The 21,052-nt window shown below is 30.5% G+C and overlaps 1 protein-coding gene across 1 annotated transcript; it reads left to right on the forward strand.

Moving 5' to 3' along the window:
- Positions 1-1,796: 1,796 nt before the first annotated feature.
- On the forward strand, positions 1,797-20,744 carry LOC127706729 (uncharacterized). The gene is made up of 12 exons (XM_052211387.1): positions 1,797-1,889; positions 2,736-2,773; positions 5,210-5,406; positions 6,970-7,087; positions 8,964-9,111; positions 9,966-10,138; positions 10,882-11,077; positions 14,188-14,265; positions 15,196-15,339; positions 16,957-17,150; positions 18,056-18,359; positions 20,002-20,744. Exons 1-12 carry the CDS (start codon positions 1,797-1,799, stop codon positions 20,332-20,334), a joined length of 2,016 nt encoding a protein of 671 aa, XP_052067347.1. The 3' UTR covers positions 20,335-20,744.
- The last annotated feature ends 308 nt before the right edge of the window (positions 20,745-21,052 follow it).

Here is a 21,052-nt window from a genome sequence, read left to right on the forward strand (position 1 = left end):
ACACGTTATTGCACTATTGCAAGTATAATATTTGGTGTAATTAATCAATATGTTGGTAACAGCATAGACATGACAAAAAAGTACCCACTATTTTTTTTCACTAAATGTTTAGGTTACTTTGCCTTTTTGAAATCAACACTGACTAGTTCAATATTCATAGAGAGAAAAATTTAACAGCTGATTTAAGTAGCAGTAACAGGCTGGACATGGACTTCATGTACGCTGATTTAATTTAGTTTGTAGAAAAAATGTTACTTATAATAATAAAGAAGGTACGATTTTTCATTAGAGTTATTATTTTCTTTCTAAAAAAAGTCCCTTTTGCAGATATCAAGGCGATCAGAAAATAGGAAAAAATCATTTGAAATGTGTTACTCGGACATTTTTTTTGAATGACCCGTATATGTTGTTTAATTTCAATCAGTTGAGTTCCAAGAATTAGTCTGAGTTGCCTTTTTACATTGGTGACATGATATAAAATTGATTCAAAATTGGGAAAGGTGAAATGCAAGGCTGTTTGAGCATTTCTATCCTGATTCTTGCTGAATAAAAAGTATATTTCAAGACAATTTATGTTATTTTTTTCATGCAGAAACTTATCAAACTGTTCTGAATACAATGATTTAAGGTGGCTAGGGTGTCTTTCTTCAGTTTGGATTTTGAAGGGCAGATAACAATTGGTCTAAATCTTTAATGAAATGTGCAAATTTTAAGAGTAGTGAGTAATTTTTTTTTTATTCATTTTGTTTCAACTTTGCCAAATAAGGGGAGATAATTCAGATAGTAGGGGATATAACTCAGATAAAGTTATTTTTTAATAGAAACAGTTGTGAATTTACCTATTTTAATATGTAGCATGAAAACAAGTCAACTGACCATTTTTTTTTCCGTCAGATAGCATGTTATAATACATGTAGCTATCTTCTCATATTTTATCTTAAAATTCTATGGTTTAGTTTTCTTTTTATAACACAAAATTTGGTTTTCCATGCATAATCTGTCAAAAATCTTACAGTTTTGTGTTTAACCTGTATCGTGAAAATACTTTTTTATTATATTTTTGAAAAAAGCATGATATTTAAGACTTAATTTTGACTAATTATTAAATAAAATCTATGGATTTTAATTAAGACCCCCCCTTGAACCTCCTTGAATAAGAAAGAAACCAGGAATTCTAAATTTGAATATGAAGATTTGAAATTATTCAAATCATTGTATTATTTTATGACGCCATAAAAAAAAATCTTTGAAAATACATGTTTACATCACCAATGTAATAGTCAAATCTGTAAAAATAGTTAAATCAATATAATAAAATTGAGAATGGAAATGGGAAATATGTCAAAGAGACAACAACCCGACCAAAGAGCAGACAACAGCCGAAGGCCACCAATGGGTCTTCAATACAGTGAGAAAATCCTGTACCTGGAGGTGGTCCTCAGCTGGCCCCTAAATGAAATTGTGTGCTAGTTCAGTGAAAATGGATGTCACACTAAACTCCAAAACATATAAATGAACTAAAATTAAAAAACATACAAGACTAACAAAAGCCAGAGGCTCCTGACTTGGGACAGGCGCAAAAATGTGGCGGGGTTAAACATGTTTTGTGAGATCTCAAACCTCCCCTTATACCTCTAGTCAATGTAGAAAAAAGTAACACATAGCAATATGCAGAGTAAAACTCAGTTTAAAAGAATTCTGAGTCCAATGTCAGAAAAGTTAACATTGTTTGTGGGGAATATGGTTGCTATACCTTTTTTCAGAGTGATGAAGTTGTTAAATTTGTGCTGTACATGATGAAAGAATTAAATGTTCCTGATAGTCCATTGTTTTACAAACTGAAAGAAAAGAAGTTTGGAAGTTTTTCATGGGAAGAACTAATTACAAAGGTAAGTATGATATCAGGAAGACCATTTGCAGTAAAGATTTCAAAATGTGTACTAAGTATCTTATTTATAGAATTTATATTCAATTTGTTAAGATGTTGTTTGGATATTTTCTTCTCTAATTTTTGTGCTATTTTCACATTTCTTGATTGGTGTCAGAAAGATATTTCTCCTCACTAGTGAAAAATCTGTTCTCAGCAATTGATTGGTCGAAGTTCAATTGTGACATTAAATTTTTTTGGTTTCTTTTGGATTTCACTATTGTGACGTCATGAAAAAAGGCAACCATACCTGATGACGTCATATAAAATGAAACACAACTTTCTTAAAATCTTTGAAAAGGAAGGATAAAAATCATTAGAGAAACAGTTTCTACCACTATAACTCGTGTATTACGATATTTCTCCGCTCTCAACAGTTAAATTTTAACTATTTAAAAAGCTTAGCAAGCCTCACACTTTAAATATTAAAATTTAACTGTCTTGAGTGGAGTAATATCGTAACACACTTGTTGCAGTTGTGGAATCTTTATCTCTCTGCAATGAGCTTCACTTATAAATCTATTCAAAAACACTGTCCATAAGGGGAAATAACTCATTAATTTGCACTTTTAGTTTATTGTAATTTGAAGAAAATATATGTTATATAAGTCAAGACCAACAGAACTTCTCATAACCCTCATCATTAATGCCTAAAATTGTAATGATTTTTTTATTAACTCAGCAAATATTTGATAAAAAAATTAAATTAATTCCAGGATTTTTCATCAAGAAAAATGTAAACAGCGAAACATGTATCAGGGAATATTATTTGGTTAAGATGTAAATTGCAATTATTGTGCAAATTAAGGGACTCGGGGTGACTATCAATGATTCAGAGCACTTTCAGTATAGCTCATTTTATCTGCTGGAAAAGTGCTAATCTTCTCTAAAGACCTGTAGTATATGCAATTGTCAGCAATGGTGCTGTATTAATGTTCTTGAATAGAATAATGTACTGTATATTGAATGATATAATTACTATTATAATTCTTAAAGGGACAGAACTCAGATAAAATTCCATTGTGGACTCTAAAACCATCTGCAATTTTGAAGATGATGATTTCACACCCAGATACTTCTAAATCTATGTTATATAGATACAATGGATAAGCGTGGATTCTTGAAAATGAAACCATTCGCCCTCCGGGCTCATGGTTTATTTTTCATGAATCTACGCTTATCCATTGTATCTATAACTTAAACTATTGTGTTAATTTCTTTCAAAATTAAAGCCTTTTCTTAATTAGAAGGTATTGTAAGTGAGTTTAAATAACCATGTTATCGTGTCCAACGATGCATTGATAAATCTCAGATCACAATTAATTGGTTAACAAAATACAAATATAACACTTCTACCTTTAAAGATCTTTATATTACCAGGCATATGAATATTATCTGTTTATACAAAATAAGACATATTGGAAATTATTTCTAATAAAATTGAAAATGGAAATGGGGAACGTGTCAAAGAAACAACAACCCGACCAAAAAGCATATATAAAGTATATATAATAAGTATGTTATCGAAACTTTTCTAACACTCTAGGCACATCACGATTTTCTCGCATAGGAATTTGCGAACAAACCTTTGTAAAATTATGTAGTAAAACAGATGAAATCATACTATATTTATAAAACAAAAATTGACAAATAGAATGTAATCATTTTTGTTTCAAACATGTGAAATAGCCGATAATAATATATAAAAAAACGGTAAAACTCGCTATTATTACAAAAATATCCGCTATAACTTGCAAAATTAGAAAAAACAAGGATAGCTTAAGAATTGGAACAACAGAGAGAATACAGGGATTCGAACCTAAACCGACAAATCCCGATCTTTAACGCATTGATTTTAACCATGCTAACCTCGCGGCTACCAACTCATACTATACGACTGCCTATTGTGTCTATATAAAGGTACAAGCCCTGTGTGTCCTATGAACCGATGTATATCAGATGTTCATTTAAATATATAAAATAAACATCTATAGTGTAACCCATTGGTAGCCGAGAGGTTTCGTCAGTGTGTTGATGTCAGTCACACATAACAGATTTCAAGGAAGGGTTCGATTCCCAGTGAAGGCATATAAAAATTACAAAAATTAAAGGTAAGTTTTTAAATTAATTCCATTAGTGAACAGAAATCAGTAAATTAGCCAATTCAAACTTAATGAAATTAGGCACACAAAGGAAACAATTGAATATAATTTGGTGAGTCAATTTCAGCGGCAGATTAAGGAAGCGTTGATTCTAGAAAAAGAATCCACGGTAAATGAATAGGCTGACGTCACTACAATGGTTTAACATAAGGTAATTGATATGTGTACAATAAGTTCATACAGATAAGTTAATACTTCAAAAGCAATTCATTTGAAACAGCAATTTTGATTAAGTAATATCATTTATATTTTGAGTTGGAAAAATCATGGTTCAATTGTCTGAAAATATTTTAAGACATACAATTTTCATCTACTAGTATTAGTATATGTATTGTTACGCTATTGAGTTACCACCATTAATTTGGGATATGACTAACAGTTTTACAGTCCGATCAAATTGATGGCTGCCTTGACACATTTACAAGAGTACTGTTATTCCAATATTCTGATGCATTACTAAAACAAAGGAAACATAGTAACATAGAAAAAAAGAATTAATTACCAAGATTTTTCATGGCATGACCACATTTTCAATATATCGATCATCATACAAATGTAAATTTCCATAAATAAGCTACTTTAGTACAATTAATCTTGATGTACAGTTCTAAATATGCATATCAAATGTACATCTGTAGTTTAAAGCTGTATATAAACTGTTTATCTGTTAAACTGTATATAAACTGTACATTTTTAAAGCTGTATATAAACTGTAACTCTGTAAAAATGTACATCAACTGCACATTTTAAATCTGTGTATAAGCTTATCATATAGATTCTACCACTGCATCTTGTGTTATACTATATCTATCCGCATTTTATATACAGTTTTACAGATGTGCAGTTTATATACAGTTTTACAGATGTACAGTTTATATACAGTTTACAGATGTACAGTTTATATACGATTTTACAGATGTACAGTTTATATACAGCTTTACAGATGTACAGTTTATATACAGCTGTACAGTTGATATACAGCTTTACAGATGTACAGTTTATATACAGCTATACAGATGTGCATTTGATATGCATCTTTAGAACTGTACATCAAGATTACTTGTACTAAAGTAGCTGTGAACAACTGCTGTTTTGTTATTCCTATGTTAATGAATTACAGAAAGCCACTTGCTAATTGTGAAGTTATAGGACATCCTGCTCAAGCAGAAAAGTGGAAAACTGATATCAACTTCAATAATGATAGAGTGGATGATTTACCTGTTGTTCACATTCCTATTAATCTTTTTTTGGATGACACTGCAACACACAAGAGCAGACAGTGGATGGCACTGCACTGTATTCAAATGCAAATAGCAGGTATAATATTTCCAAAAAAATTCTGTACCTCAAGTGTAAAATTTTAAATGCAAGTTATTATGTCTACCTAAATTTTTCCATTCTAATTTTTGCAAATTATATAAAAATAAATGTGGATAGTGTCCACATGTGGACACAGATGATGCCCCCGCTGGCATATCATATAGTTATAAAGGGACATAACTGAAGAAAGGTAAAAGTGACTCTACCCGAATTCGAACTTGATCTGAATTTTGTGGTAATAAGCATTGTGTGTAAGTCTCATAACATTTGGTTGAGGCTAACTTAGTTGAGAACAGAAACTAAAAATTCAGCAGTTTTTCTATTTGTAAACACGCATAACTCTAGAACGGTTGTGTATAAGTATTTTAACATTTGGTTGAGACAAACTAACAAATTCAGCAATTTTTATGTTCATAAAGGGACATAACTCAAGAATGGTAAAAGGGTCGCCACCAAATTTCGTTATTAATCTGTATTATGTAGTAATATGCATTGTGTATAAATTTCATAACATTTGGTTGAGGCAAACTAAAGTTAGAAAAAAATTTGTACTTGATCATTGTTTTGTGGTAATGAATATTGTGTATAGGTTTCATAATGTTTGGTTGGGGCAAACTTAAGTTACTGAATGGAAACTAAAAATTTTGCAATCTTTCGATTTATAAAGGGGCATATATAACTCAAAAATGGTTAAAGTGACACTACCCAAATTCAACTTGATCTGTATTTTATCAGTGGAAGTCAAAATTAAACATTGCATTGTATAAAGCATTGATTGTAGTTGATTCAACTATAATCATGGACAAAGGAAGATTACTCCAATTTTAAAAATTACTTTGATATTTAGAAGAAAATACAAATTTTGCAATTTTTCCATTTATAAAGGGGCATAACTCTAGAACGGTTAAAGTGACACCACCAAAATTCAAAATTGATCTGTTTTTTGTGGTAATAAGCATTGTGTATAAGTTTCATAACATTTGGTTGAGGCAAACTAAAGTTAGAGAACGGAAACGAAAAATTCAGCATTCCATTTGTAAAGGGGCATAACTCTAGAACGGTAAAATTGACACCACCAAAATTCAAACATTTGGTTGAGGCAAATTCAAGTTAGAGAACAGAAACCAATTTTGGGACGTACGGACAGACGGACAAGGGTAAAAAACTTAATGCCCCCACTGCTACGGCAGGGCATAATTATCTCCCCCCCCCCCCCCCAAAAAAAAAAAAATATAAAAATTCCTGGTCCTATGTGATACTGGTACCTTTTTTTGTACATAATAGACACATGTCCATATGAAGCCATTTTAACAATACGTTTTTAAGAATAATCGTTACTAAAAATGTCAAAGTCCTAAACATATATATGATATTATTAATTCATATATTTTCACGGATTTGATTTTGATTTGTTCTGAGATAACCACATGTTAAACTATATTTCCACAGGTAAATAGAAATTAGCCGATAGCGAAAGTGTATTGCATTAAAAATTAACTGTAACATGTAACTGTAGCAGGATTAAGTGTTTTTCATGAGTTATAAATGATATATTTCCAGGGTTACCAACCAAGGAAAGACAAAAAGAAGGTGCCCTTCAATTTCTAGGTGCATCTGAAAAAGTAGAAATAATGGATGTTGCACAAGTAATACTAAATGATATAAAAGATCTTCAAAGGTGATTAATTATTAATTTTATAATAAATCAAAGTGTACATTTGGTCTATGGGAGAGTTGTCTCATTGGCAATCATACCACATCTTCTTTTTTATATTTGATGTTAATTTTTCCTTGATTATATGACAGAAATATTATAGGAAAAATTGTTTTTTTTAAAAGTCCGAATTAAAATTGATAATGGAAATGGGGAATGTGTCAAAGAGACAACAACCCAACAAAAGAGCAGAAAACAGCTGAATCAAGTCCCAAATCCATTATTGCAGACTTCAATATGTTGTCTTATTGTTGCAACCCTTTAGGAGCAGCAGCTTATAAAAAGGAAAGACTTTTGTGATATGTTTGGGAGTGACTTGGTCTAGTTTATACTCCAATAAATTCATTTAAAAAGGCCTTCAATCCTTATAATTCTTAAAAAAAATCGTAAAGGTTCCGCGGAATCCAGTGTCTCGCCTACTTTTTCTGTTAATCGCAGGCTCAACAGAAATGAGGAAGTAAATCAATAAAAATATTCCTCTTGATACTATCTTTTGATTGTAAGAAGCTTCTGTCCAAGTTTGGTAAAAATCCAGGATAGTTTATGAATATAATAAATGTTTAAAAACTTTAACTGCAGACTGAATGTAATGTTAACTGGAAGAAAACAAAATTTCCTACTAGATACTAGCATTTGATCATAAACAAGCTTCTGTCCAAGTTTGGTACAAATCCAAAAAAGTATAAGAAAGTTATTAAAATTTTAAAAACTTTAACCACAGAGTGAATATGTTGTTTCCTGGCAGAAAATCTAAGTCCATTTAAAGTAAAATACGGAAAAATGGATTTATTTTTTTACAAAATTTCCTTCTAGATATGGAAATAAGGAATTCTTTTTTCCACACTGACGTAACCTCTATCACATGTTAATTATAAAACTTCTGTACATAATTCTATGATTTGTCCAAATTTTGAAAAAGATTTACTTTTTTTGAATTGTTACAGCAAACAATTTGCCAATTTGTTTTCCCTGTGCAAAGTGAACTCAGCATGACCTATCTTGTAAAAATCTGGTGATCGCAATACACATTGATCTGTCATTGAAATTAACTATTACCTTATTGTACCTGTTATGCATGTGCTCAATATCCATGCTTCTTTGTTGATTGCTTACTATAAGGTGACCATCGGTAAACTACAGCTTCAAACTCAACAATGAATTAGCTGCCATATTTTCTCATCTTAACAGACAGAGAGAAGAATAAAAAAATAAACAATTATACGATATGGATGCATAAAAAATGATAAAATCGTGCACAGAAAACTAAGTTTATGATATATACATGTTCCAGGTGGCACTTATGGGTTGATATTTCAAGCTATTTTCAACTGCATTACCACCAAAAAATCCCCCAGATCCAAATGGATCACAATCAAAGTAACTTGTACTTGAACTATGCAAACTTGTGTTCAGCAAGTGCTAAGTCATTTCTATTTCCTGACTTCTAAGTGGAGATAACTCTTAAGTATTTAGTGGAAATAAAGGATTAATTTTCATTTAAGCTTTTGTTTGTTAGTTGGCATCAGAAGGAAAATATTCATTAGATGAAATGAACAATTTTAAAACATTGACATATATATAAAAATAGCCTCAATCAACGTTGTTTTTTAAGGTGAATTGTTAAAAGTTTTACTCTTTGGTTAAGATTTGTTAATATAAACAAGTTTTCTTCATAATTATTTTTGTAGTAATACTTGAAATTTCTAGCTTTCTCTTGCATTTTTAGCTGCAATAAATTCTGATGACGATTTCAATATAACATATGAAAAAAGTGATTATTTTTTGAAACTCGAAATTTCATGATTTGAATGCTTCAATAAACTCATCCTTTTACTTTTAGTGATGGAGTCGAAGGTTATGATGCCAATGAGATGAAAAAATGCTTCATTAAGTCAAGTCTCAACTCTGTTATTGCAGACTTCAATATGTTGTCTTATTGTTGCAACCATTTAGGAGCAGCAGCTAATAAATACTGCCCAAGATGCAATGTAAGTAGCTATGATCACCATGACTATTTTTTGTACACAACTGCACCTTTGAATACAAGTAATGAATTGAATGTATTTATTTTGTAACAGCAACAGCAGTAACAGTATAAATATTTTATAAAATGTGAATTTACAGAAAAATAGCTTCTCTAAGTAGGTGATGAGTTTAATTACATATTTAATTTTAATTTTTTTTGTGCTGAAAGACATTACATAAATAACACATAGCTGAGAGGGTGATAGAGCAGATTGTTACCCCGAGAAAACCTTGTCAACCGCGGTGAAGGGGTACCAGTCAGCTCTATCACCCTCTCAGCTATGTTATTTAATTTTTTATACTGAATGTCCTACCATTATTGTTTCTTACAGATGAATTTTATTTAAAAGTATTTTCTATGACGTCACATACATAACAACGTTACGAGTATTAGAAAAATTAACAGAAGTGAAGCAAGATGTTTTATTTTTTTATTTTGACAGTCAAATGATAAAATTGTTTTTAATTACTTGATGCTAATTCAATTCATTGTCCTTTAAAGTATAGAATTTTGATTGGTCTGGACGAGAGGGTGACATTCAATAAAGTCCTCTCCCACTCAACTATGGGATATAGTAAATTGTTTCCCTCATAGAAACCTATATAGGAATCTGGCATTTTTACATGAACAGTAACATTATAAGTCTGTCTGAGCTAATGAATAGTCATGATAAATATACACTATTCTTATAACATTTCAAAAAGTCTGTATTTGAATAACTCTGAAATATTGATCTTTATAGAAGTGTTTTGAAACCATTAAATTATGAGATACGCCTTATTTTTCCTATCGTTAAAGTTCTGAAATATTTTACAGGTTGATTCTGAACATTTCATGTCTTTAGGAACTTCAAGAACACCAGACGAAACCAAGAGAACAGTCGAAAGAATTAATTTGAGATCCTGTGAGAGAGACAAGAAAGCGTTAAGAAAACAGAAAGGAGTGAAAGAGCACGAAAATGTTTTTTGGGATTTAATAGATCCTCATAGGTTTGTTTAATTATGATACATAAAAATAAATTTAGATACAGTATGGGGTTAGTATGATTAATGCATATTTTATTGTGAGGTTATGAGGCTTTATGTACACTTTAAAACTTCACTCAAAGGGGATTTTGAGGTTAGAAATTTAAATATTATGACTAAACTTAAATACTGGAAGTAAAGTAAAGCAATTAATCAAGTAAGGTTCTATTGACCAGAACAATGTCATGGAGGGGGATGCGGATGGTTGGTGTTAAAAGAAATATTTGTTAATTTTACATAAGAATGGTTATAACTGTACTGTTTAAGCTTGACCTACATAAAACTTAGGTTAACTCAGTGTATGAGTCAATAAAACACGTTTTAAGGAAGCTATACAATACAGATATCTCCTAGTTATGGTATATTTTTTTGGACCATTTAAGTAGAAATTTGCAATGATCTTATAAAAAATATGAAGGGCCTAGAATTTGTCGTCTATGTATTGACATAAAATATTGCCTTGGTTATAAATATCCAATGTATTTAAATATCCAATGTATTCAAATATCCGATGTATTCAAGTGTTTTTACATTCCTGAATTTAAACCTTTATGGATGTTCAACTGCTTGATAATGTTAAAGCCTGAAAACTGCTTTGGACAACCCAAATGTATAGAAAGAGATTAAAGACAAAGTAATTGAAATTAATTTTACTACCTATCATAATGATTGTCCTGTATTATTTATTTTATCTTTCTATTTAACAGAGACATACCTGTAGGATTACTTCATCTGATACCTCTTGGCCTTGCAAAGCACCTGGTGAAGTTAATTCTACAGGATTTAGACAGTATACAAAAACTGAAACTGCAATTGCATTTGCTGTCGATGGTACCAGGAAGCAAATTCCAAAATTTCTTCCATTATATTGATAGCAAACAAGGAAAGCACTTTAAAGAATATGTAAGTTATTTTTTATTTTAATGACAAATGTCATTTAAGCAGTAAACATATACCTAAAACTGGTAGAAAATGATGTGGTACATAATAAGCATTGCATTTTTATATATTACTGGGCTGGAAAATAAAAGCTTTAATAATAATAATAATAATAAAAATAATAATAATTCTTTATTTAAAGAGGGCTACACAGTTAGTTATGAAACTAATCTTCCCTGAGGCCCTCATGAAATAAATTGAAATATAACAAACAATTACAAAATATCAAACAAACGCACATAAATGAAAATAAAAGCTCCGCTGGGTACAGTTTGATACGACCGCAGAGGTCAAACCCTGAACAGTTTGGGCAAGTATGGACACAACATTCCAGCTTGATACAGCACTGAATTTGGATTGTGATTAAATATTTGACACAGCATAGGTTTCTGACACAGAATGAATGTGGTCTAAGAACTTAAAAAAATTTATTTACCTATTCAAACCATATCATTATTATTTGCTTTTATATATAAATCAGAAATAACCAATTTAAAATGGAAAATTCTAAAGGAAAAAAAAGGAAAAAAAGGAAAAAAAAATCCACCCCCCCCCCCCCCAAATTTTTTTAAACCTCAATCCCAGCCTTCCATTTGTGGTATGGTACCTTGCAGTACAATTTCAGAGAGATCCATACACTTGAACACAAGTTATTGTCTGGAAACTAGAAAAATGCTTGTTTTTTGGATCCTTTTTGGCCTCAAATTCCTAAACGTTTAGGGCAATTACCTCCAAACTCAAACCCAGCTTTACCTTTGTGTTTTTTGCCCTTTTTTTGCCACCTAACTTCTTAAATTTTGAGGCTATTACCCCCAAAGTCAATCCCAGCATTCTCTTTGTGATATCGAACCTTGTGGTACAATGTCAGAGAGATCCATACACTAACACACAAGTTATGTCTGGAAGATACAAAAATGTTTATTTTTTGGCCCCTCTTTGGCCCCTCTTTGGTCCCTCATTTCTTAACTGTTAGTACCATAACCCTGAAAATCAATCCCAACCTTCCTTTTGTGGTATTGAACCTTATGGTAAAATTTCATAGAGATCCATTCACTTAAACTAAAGTTAGAGTGCGAAAACCAATGTGTCTTCAGACGATGACGATGACGATTAAACCGACGACGACGATGCCAACGTCATACCAATATACTGCCGTAAAATTTTTTGCGGTCATATAAAAATCAAATGAAAAAATTGTTATGAAATATACAATTTTAAAAACAGATAAAAATTAGAAATTCATATAGTATTGGCAATATTCAAATTACCTCAACAATATCTTAAGTTCTATTTTTCTATACCTTGTCAAATTGATGGTTTATTGAGAATAAAGATATATATATGTAAACCTCAGATCTGTGTACAGCCTCAAATATGTGTCTGTTTCTCAAATCTGTGCCCCATCGTGACGTCAATCGCTAATCTATGTCCGCTAAAAAAGATACGGCCTCAAATCTGTGTCATATTTTCACATTTGTTTTCAATCTTGACGTCATTCGCAAATCTATGCCTGTTAAAAAAATATACGGCCTCAAATCTGTGTCCTTTTCTTAAATCTTTTTCCAGTTTGTTTCGCCATGCTCAAATTTATGCCCGTCTAATAAGTACGGCCTTATAGAATTTTTGTTTTATTAAGTCATTTCACATAATTCAATGTTAAGTTGGGATGTGTTCTCCATGTGTGTGCTTAAAAATTTTACATGCCTGTGTAATTATTGTATGATAATTATTTACATTTTATTGTAAAACTACAACATTTTCAAATTGTTTGCTTTTCTTGATCCCGTGTTTAATTGTTCTGTAGTAATTATCGTTACTTCCCTTTACTCGTTACGTCTTGATAACAAATACGAAATATAAGTTAATAAACAACCTAAGACAAAATGACATCTGTATAAAAGCAACTAAAGATACATGTACGGCCTTCAACAATGAATTAAACCTATTCTGTATCGTAAGCTTTAAACATATACACCTATTTACAAACGTTTTGTTCAATGTTTCAATATATAGATACCACATAAAAAATGTGTATGATATAATTTATTGTGTTTAACAACGACATTTTGTGCCACTATCTTATTAAACAATTTTTTTGTTTTGGGGAACTATTCAAGTTTCGAATCTATGTATTTTTTTAAAATCCATTGTGTACCTTGACATCAACATTCACATAGATGTGTGTACCCTGTTGTTGTAGTTGTAATAAAATTCTGACAATTTTGAAGGCCAGTCAGTCTTTTTCCACTGACATCTCTTTTCTAAAATATTCTAACTGTCACTGTAACTGTCTTACGTCTCTAAATTTCGATAAAGGACATAAATTTGAGACAAAAATGGCCATAAATTTGAGTTAATAAAGGACATAGATTGGAGACAATACAGGGCATAGATTTGAGACAATAAAAGACATAGATTTGAGACAATAAAGGACATAAATTTGGAACGTCTATGACGCAATATTAAAAAGGACATAGATTTGCAGAAAAGACATAGATTTGAGGCTGGACATAGATTTGAGGCTTACATATATATATATAGTAAGTGTGTGGAAATTATTATGCATTTATTATGCTTCTTTATGTTCTAACAAGTAATTTTCTAAATCTTTTTTGAATGAGCTTGTAATTGAGGTTGATTTTTTCAGGAATATTGGTAAGTTATTCCAAAAATAGATCCTGAATATAATATTAGTGTAAAGATGAGGAAATGTGTTATGGTTGCTGAATGAAACAACTATCCAACAGAGTTAAAAAGAAGTAGAAGTTATATAGACCTCAGTACAGCCTTTAACAATGAGAAAACCTATATTGTATAATCAGCTATAAAGGTCCTGATATGAGAAAGTAAAACAATTCAAATTAGGAAACTGAGGGTGTAATTTATAATACAACTATTTACTTAAAACATGACAGACCAAAAACTAATTAATTATTGGCTCCTGACTTGGGAAAATCCAACATAAAAAAGCATAGTTTTGTTTATATTATATAGGTCAACAACAAAAAAATTACTACCATAACTGTAAAATTAAGCAATGATAAATTTCATGCTAATTAATTTTTGTTTTTCAGTTACAGCTTGCACCTCTCAACATGAGTTATGCAGGAGTAGCTGGAAAATATATACGCATGGTGTCCTACCTTGCAAAGGTATGAAGGAAAATTATTGAAAAATAACATTAACATGTTTACTGTTTGGCACTGTTATAAACAAAGGATTTAGAAATCGGTATTTGCTCTATCCTTTTTGGCTAATAATATGGATATTTTGAGTAAGGGTTTTATTTCAATTCTTGATTAACAATTTTTTATCTATTTTACCTATAAAATATTAAGAATTATCGCTATTTTACGAAATTTACCTTTGATCTTACTGACTGATGATTTTCTTACTCAGCACAGTAGAGTGATATGAAAATTATCTCTAGAAACTAAGGGCACACATGCCTGTCAATGACATTAACATAGTTGTCATAGGTAACATATTGATAAGCAGATTATCATTGGTCATCTCAACTCGATTTACACATAAATTTAATGACCATCAATGTAGGGTAGTGTAACAGGAGGGTCCGATGGCTATGCGACACCGTCCCCTCGTGTCTATTGAACGCCGGACAAAGGTTTGTTCCACTGGGACTGAGCTCTGGCAAATGAGACCAAATACAGATGTTCACATACTTTATTAAATATTCTACATAAATTTACATATAAACGATGAAGCCAAAATATTAATTTAGTTAAGTAAAGATAACAGTCTAAATGTGTGGAGCAAATACAGCTCCACTGGTCTAATTCAGACCCAATACAAAGATTTCTTTAATAAGTCTATACTTTTCACAAGTCCATTGAAGAAGGTATAATTCCTCCATAAGAATGGCAAAATCTTCTCTTAAATATCCAGTAGAAGGAAACATGATTTAAGACTTGACTTGTATTGTAACGACTATCACCTGTCAGTAATTTGAGGTATTCAAGGCATTTGTATGAACTGTCTCAAAGAGTCTAAATTTAGGTCTTTTATGATCTTACACAAAGATAACAATTCATATACATGATACTTAATAATGTTTTTTTTAGATTCAGAAAACCTTAAACCAGGCCAATTTTACAAGGACAGATATTCAAGATCTGAGAGAAGACATCAGAGCATATCATCAGCTTGTGCATCAACATGCACCTGAACTGAAGAAAAAGGCTAAAACACATCTTCTGTTGCATGTGGTAGGTTTCAGATATGGAAAAGAAAGAAATCCTAATTGAAAAATATGTAATTTGTAAATAATAAGGATTTTCCAGGTCAGAAATAGATAACCTTAGCTGTATTTAGAAAATCCTTTCAGAATGTTTGGTACTCAATGCTTCATGCTTTTATTTTAAAAAAAATTCAAGTGTCCCTGACAAGTCTTTTGTAGACCAAACTGGCCTGTTATATATATGACATATTTATTAATGAAAGGAGATATGGTATATAAATCAATGACACAGTCATCATGCAACACAAAAAAATAGAAAAGAAAACATATACATTTTATATTATTTTTTTTTTATTGAAAAAAAAACATCTATTTCTAAGTGTAATCAGATATAAAAATTAGATATAAAAGTAACATCCAAGCCCTTCAAAAATTCTTAATACAAAAAAGTTGATATATTTCAAAGTTGTACTTATATTGTTTATAAACTGTGACAGGCTAATATTATGTTTACATGTATAGCTATAAAATGTAGTTACAAGAGTACAACTTATTTTCCATAACTGAAATAGCCACTGAAAACTTTGAATTCCATGTTCAGTTTTCAAGTTTGGCCACATGCCCACCAGCCCAGGCTTGTATAATTTTTATACGCCCGTCAAATTTTTGACGTAACGTATTATGTTATACAAATGTCCGGCGTCCGTCCGTCTGTCTGTCCGTCTGTCTGTCTGTCTGTCCGGCGTAAACATGTCGCACCGTAACTTGAGAATGACTTATCCAAATTTCATGAAACTTAACATAGTTGTTTCTTATGATGGTCAAACGATCTGTATACTTTTTGGTGAAAATAAGATTAAAACTTTTTGAGTTACGGGACTTAGTAACTAAAACAGGTGTGTGTTTTTTTTCACATGTCGCGCCGTATCTCAAAAACAATTTATGATTATTGCTTAAAACTTTACACACTTCTTAGTTATAATAATCTTAAGATCTGTATACTTTTTGGTGATGATTCAAAATTTTATTTTTGAGTTATTGAGTATTTTGTAAGAAAAGGGGGAGGGGTTTTTCACATGTCGCGCCGTATCTCAAAAATGATTTATGATTATTGCTTAAAATTTTACACACTTCTTAGTTATATTTATCTAAAGATCTGTATACTTTTTGGTTTTGATTCAAAATTTTATTTTTGAGATATTGATTTTTTTTTTTTTTAAAAAGGGGTGTTTTCACATGTCGCGCCGTATCTCAAAAACTATTTATGATTATTGCTTAAAATTTTACACACTTCTTAGTTATATAAATCTTAAGATCTGTATACTTTTTGGTTTTGATTCAAAATTTTATTTTAGAGATATTGAGTTTTTTGTAAAAAAAAAGGGGGGGTTTTCGCATGTCACGCCGTATGTCAGAAACTATTTATGCTTATTGCATAAAAATTCACACACAAGATGACGGGCGTATCAGGCGCTCATGGCGCAGCTGTTTATTATAGGTGCTATAAGAAAATTTTATTTTAGCCTGATATAACAATAATTTCTAAAGAAAGAGCATCTGGTTGGTGGCTTCAGAAATTTTTCAGGAATACTGCCAGACTTGTCTTAAAACTACACATTATTTTTAAGATGTGATTTGATTTTAGGTTGAGGATATACAGCGCCATGGTCCACCACAGTCTTTTCAAGAGGACGCTTTTGAAAAAAAATCACGGTACAATTCGCAATATAATATTTTTACAGAACCAGAAAGCGAGAGAGACACCAGCATTAAATTTGCAAAGCACTATGTTGCTAAGCGTATTATGACTGGAGGGTATTTTGAGGACCATGAGACATGGTGAGTAATAAAATTTAAGGAAGAGGAAAGTAAAATTCCTTTATTTATAAGTAAAATCCAAATTGAATCTGTAAAGTGGTAACAAGCATATACAGTCACTCCTGCGGTGTATCCTGAACTGTGTCTGACTGACAAAATGTAAGACTAAATTTATTCGGTCAGACAGAAAATTATAGATCATTTTAGTTGAATATGTAGAGGGAAAAGGGTCAAATTTTGTTTGGGGGTCATACAAACCATGAAACAGTTTGGCACAGACAGGCAACTGGAAGAAACAGTCTTGAATTTGAAACACCATGGGTAATATTTTTATCGTTGTTTTCTTAGGCAAGGTTATTGACTTGGGCTTATTACATCATATAATTCTCTTTCTATTCAACTGAGAATTTCTTTTTGTAACCAATGTAAACAAGATGGCGGCTATTATAACACAATCCAGCTGCCGACATTAAAAATATTTATTTTCACTGCGCGTCAATCGTTTAAATTAAATAATAAACACAAAACATTCATTTAATGACAATAAGAGTTTTTGTAGTTTATTTTTTTACCAGATAGCAAATTTCATGAAGTACATATTTTGCGTTAACCAACAAATATATTCATGCGCCAGGCTAATTCAATGACACAAATACACAATTTACTTGTGATAGAGGTTATGAGTGTGGAAAAATAAATTCCTTATCTCCAATTTAAAAGAATTATAAGGATTAAATGCCTTTTTAAAGGAATTTATTGGTGTATAAACTCAGGACCAAGTCACTCACAAACATATTATTAATTTTTGAGTGAAGGCGTTTAATCCTATAATAACTCATTAATAATTGTATATAATAAATCGACTTAAAACTGTAATTGAAGATTTTTACTATTCAGCATGTCATTTTGTGGATTTTCATTCATAGGAAAACTGCATCACCAAATGTGATCAACTTTGGATTATCCTCCCCAGAAGTAAGAAAGTATTTTGGGTTGGGTCACCAGACTCAACAGGTCGCAGGAAAAATTTCATTATTAAAAAGAGGAAAACATGGACATGTTTTGGAGGAATCCCAAAATGAGGATGTAATATTGAGTGCCACTCTTTCACTAAATATTGATGCTAACATCAGCCAGTATACCCTGAAGAGAGGAAGTGGTGTGACCACCCAAGAAAATGAGCTTGCTCAAAGTGGAAATTGGGTGCAATACATAAATGAGAATGAAAATGTAGGTGCAAACATAATATTTGTATGATCATTAATAAAGATTCATTTAAACATCTTCTGTTAATGAATTGTAAAAAACTAACAATTTATTTTTCTGAGTTGTTTATTTTTTTTTCTTTTCAAGTAATCATACCACATCTCTTATATTTATATAAAATATATATATCTAAGCCTATATAAATAACAACCTTAAAGAAATTCCTGACTGTGTACCAACATGTTGACTGTTGTATGATTATGTACCAGTAGTCCATTCAAACCAAGTTTGAACCTCAAACTAATTGCAACAGAAAATGTGTTAGTTCTAATCTATAGCATTAAGCCCTAATTATACACATAAAAAAGTCCAATAAAATCTTACTTGATGAAAACTCAAAATCTGCATTTTTAATTTCCTATGGAAATTAACATTGGAAAGGGAGATAACTCCGCAAAAATGAGTCTTTTTTTTAAACCAGTTTTTGGTTGATTTTCTTAAAATTCATGTAAAGTATGATACTTTGATGGGGTTATAAGTTCTTGTTTGACTACATTATAAGATCTTCAGCTCATGAAATGTGACAATACCAAAGTGTTATGCATATTTTTATTTTTTTTTGCACATTTTTCATTAAAGGAATTGCAAATTTATGGTTTTGTGACCATTTTGAAAAAAATAATGTGAATATTTGGTATTGTTTATATCTGTAAATTATATTTGTTCAGCATCTACCTTGTTTCAAGATACTTTAAACCATAAAAAGAAGAATAGATGCTTAGTTATTTTTATCAAATTTGAGATTCTTTACCTTGACATGTTGAAAAATCTAATAAATGGTCAACTAACGAATTATTAAATCTAGGTTGCAGCTGGATAAAAGATATGAAAACACCTTTAGAGTTGTTTGTTATACTCTAAAGAATAAAAGCGGTAAAGTTATAATTTTGTATCAATTTTATTGATATTTCTGCTTTTTTTTGCAGAGTTATCTCCCATTTCAATACAAATCTCCATAGGAATTTTAAACTTGTGATTCTTAGTTTTCCTAAAGTTAGATTTTGTTGGACTTTTTTCTTTGTATATTTGGGGTATAATGCTAAAGATTAAAACTTAAAAATCTTCAGTTGCAATTACTTCAAGGTTAGGGTCAAATTTATGCTAGATTGACTGGACTATAGGCTTCATATAAGTTACACTTAAGATAAACATTCTGAGTATGCAAGATACTATGGGGAGTCAAATTTCAGCTTGACATATTTTGAAGATAATTGAATCAAATAGGAATAATATTATGTAACTTCGTGTTTAATTAACATGCAAACCCAATATAAATTGAAGACGAACTACTTATGAAAAGGAAATGGTATTTAATATATCCCTGGCTCCTCACTTTTTTCTTACTTTATTTAGGTTATACAAATAAATTATATATTATCCTACAATTTTTTAATAGTACATATTTTGTATATTAATTGCCCACAAATTTTAACAAGTTTAGTGAGTATAATTAACATAAGATATGTAAGAACACTGAATTGTCCAATAGAACAAAAGAGAGGAACTATACCAATAAAAGAACTTGTTAGTTAAATATTTCAATAAGACAGCAAACAAACAACGAAATAACAAAGACAACTATGATAATTTTGTATTTTTGTTGCAGGAATGCTATGGTATATTCCAAGAGGGGTATATTTTAACACCAAAAAGAGGAAGCACAAGACTAATAGTCAAATTGCAGAAAGCTGAGAAGGTCAACACCAAGGATTGTAACTGTGACATGTACAATGTGCAAAATGGTTTTGATATTTTAAGTTCTATAAATGTACAGAAAAGGGTTAATTTTTTTCATGATTGCAAAGGAGGATCATGCAACATTTCAAAGGCATTGCATGAAGAAAGAATTGAACAAGAAAACATTACAAGAAAAACAAATCATTTGAAACACAAGAAAAATCATACTGTGTATGTTCTAAATAAATATAGTTTCATTTAGTCAATAATGTAAATGTACAGTAGGTTATGTTTGACTTGTTGAAAAGAAGTATGTTTCATAAGGCCCCAATTTAACATGTTTAACACCATGTTTAATATCAAATATTAATATCATTGTTTCAAGACAAAAATTGCATCAAGATAATGAATTTGGAAGAAGAGAAGTTATAAATTAATATTTTTATGGAGCTTTTCTTATAAAAGGTGTAAATTTACACTTTGAATTATAAATACGCAAAAAAATAAGAGTTTGGTGAAATTTGACAAAATCAGTTGCATTAAACATAATTTGTATTCAAGTTTCTTAACTTAATATGAGTATTTTCCAGATATGTGACATATAATTAGTTTAAATTGAACAGGTTTGGACCCTGTTTTAAAATGCACACATTAAGAGAATTGTATAAAATGACCAAATTTTAGATAAAAACCTAACATATCGGTTAAAAAATTACAAATTTGGATACACATCTTAATGTGCTTAATTTTTTATCTTATTGTCCTTAAATTTTTAACAGAAATTTATGTATTAGTTAAGATATTCCTTGTATTCCAAATTTCATAACATGATTTGTATGAAAAGTTTTGAGGGGGCAGTGGTGGTTGGAACAATTGTCTTTAAAAGTTTAGAAATATCTTCTGGTGCTATGACTGCAATGAACCTTGTTATGTAGGTGGTGTTTAAAAAGGTTTACAAAATGAATTGTAGGTGAGAAAAA

This window comes from Mytilus californianus, unplaced genomic scaffold, assembly GCF_021869535.1.
Source record: "Mytilus californianus isolate M0D057914Y unplaced genomic scaffold, xbMytCali1.0.p SCAF_6, whole genome shotgun sequence".
In the NCBI taxonomy this organism is placed as follows: domain Eukaryota; kingdom Metazoa; phylum Mollusca; class Bivalvia; order Mytilida; family Mytilidae; genus Mytilus; species Mytilus californianus.

Excerpts from the sequence above, each read along its gene's own strand:
- LOC127706729 (XM_052211387.1), top strand. The coding sequence starts at position 1,797 with ATGAAAGAATTAAATGTTCCTGATAGTCCATTGTTTTACAAACTGAAA. Across the intron at positions 2,774-5,209 it reads AATGATTCAGAGCACTTTCA|AAAGCCACTTGCTAATTGTG; the intron begins GTATAGCTCATT and ends AATGAATTACAG. Across the intron at positions 9,112-9,965 it reads AATACTGCCCAAGATGCAAT|GTTGATTCTGAACATTTCAT; the intron begins GTAAGTAGCTAT and ends AATATTTTACAG.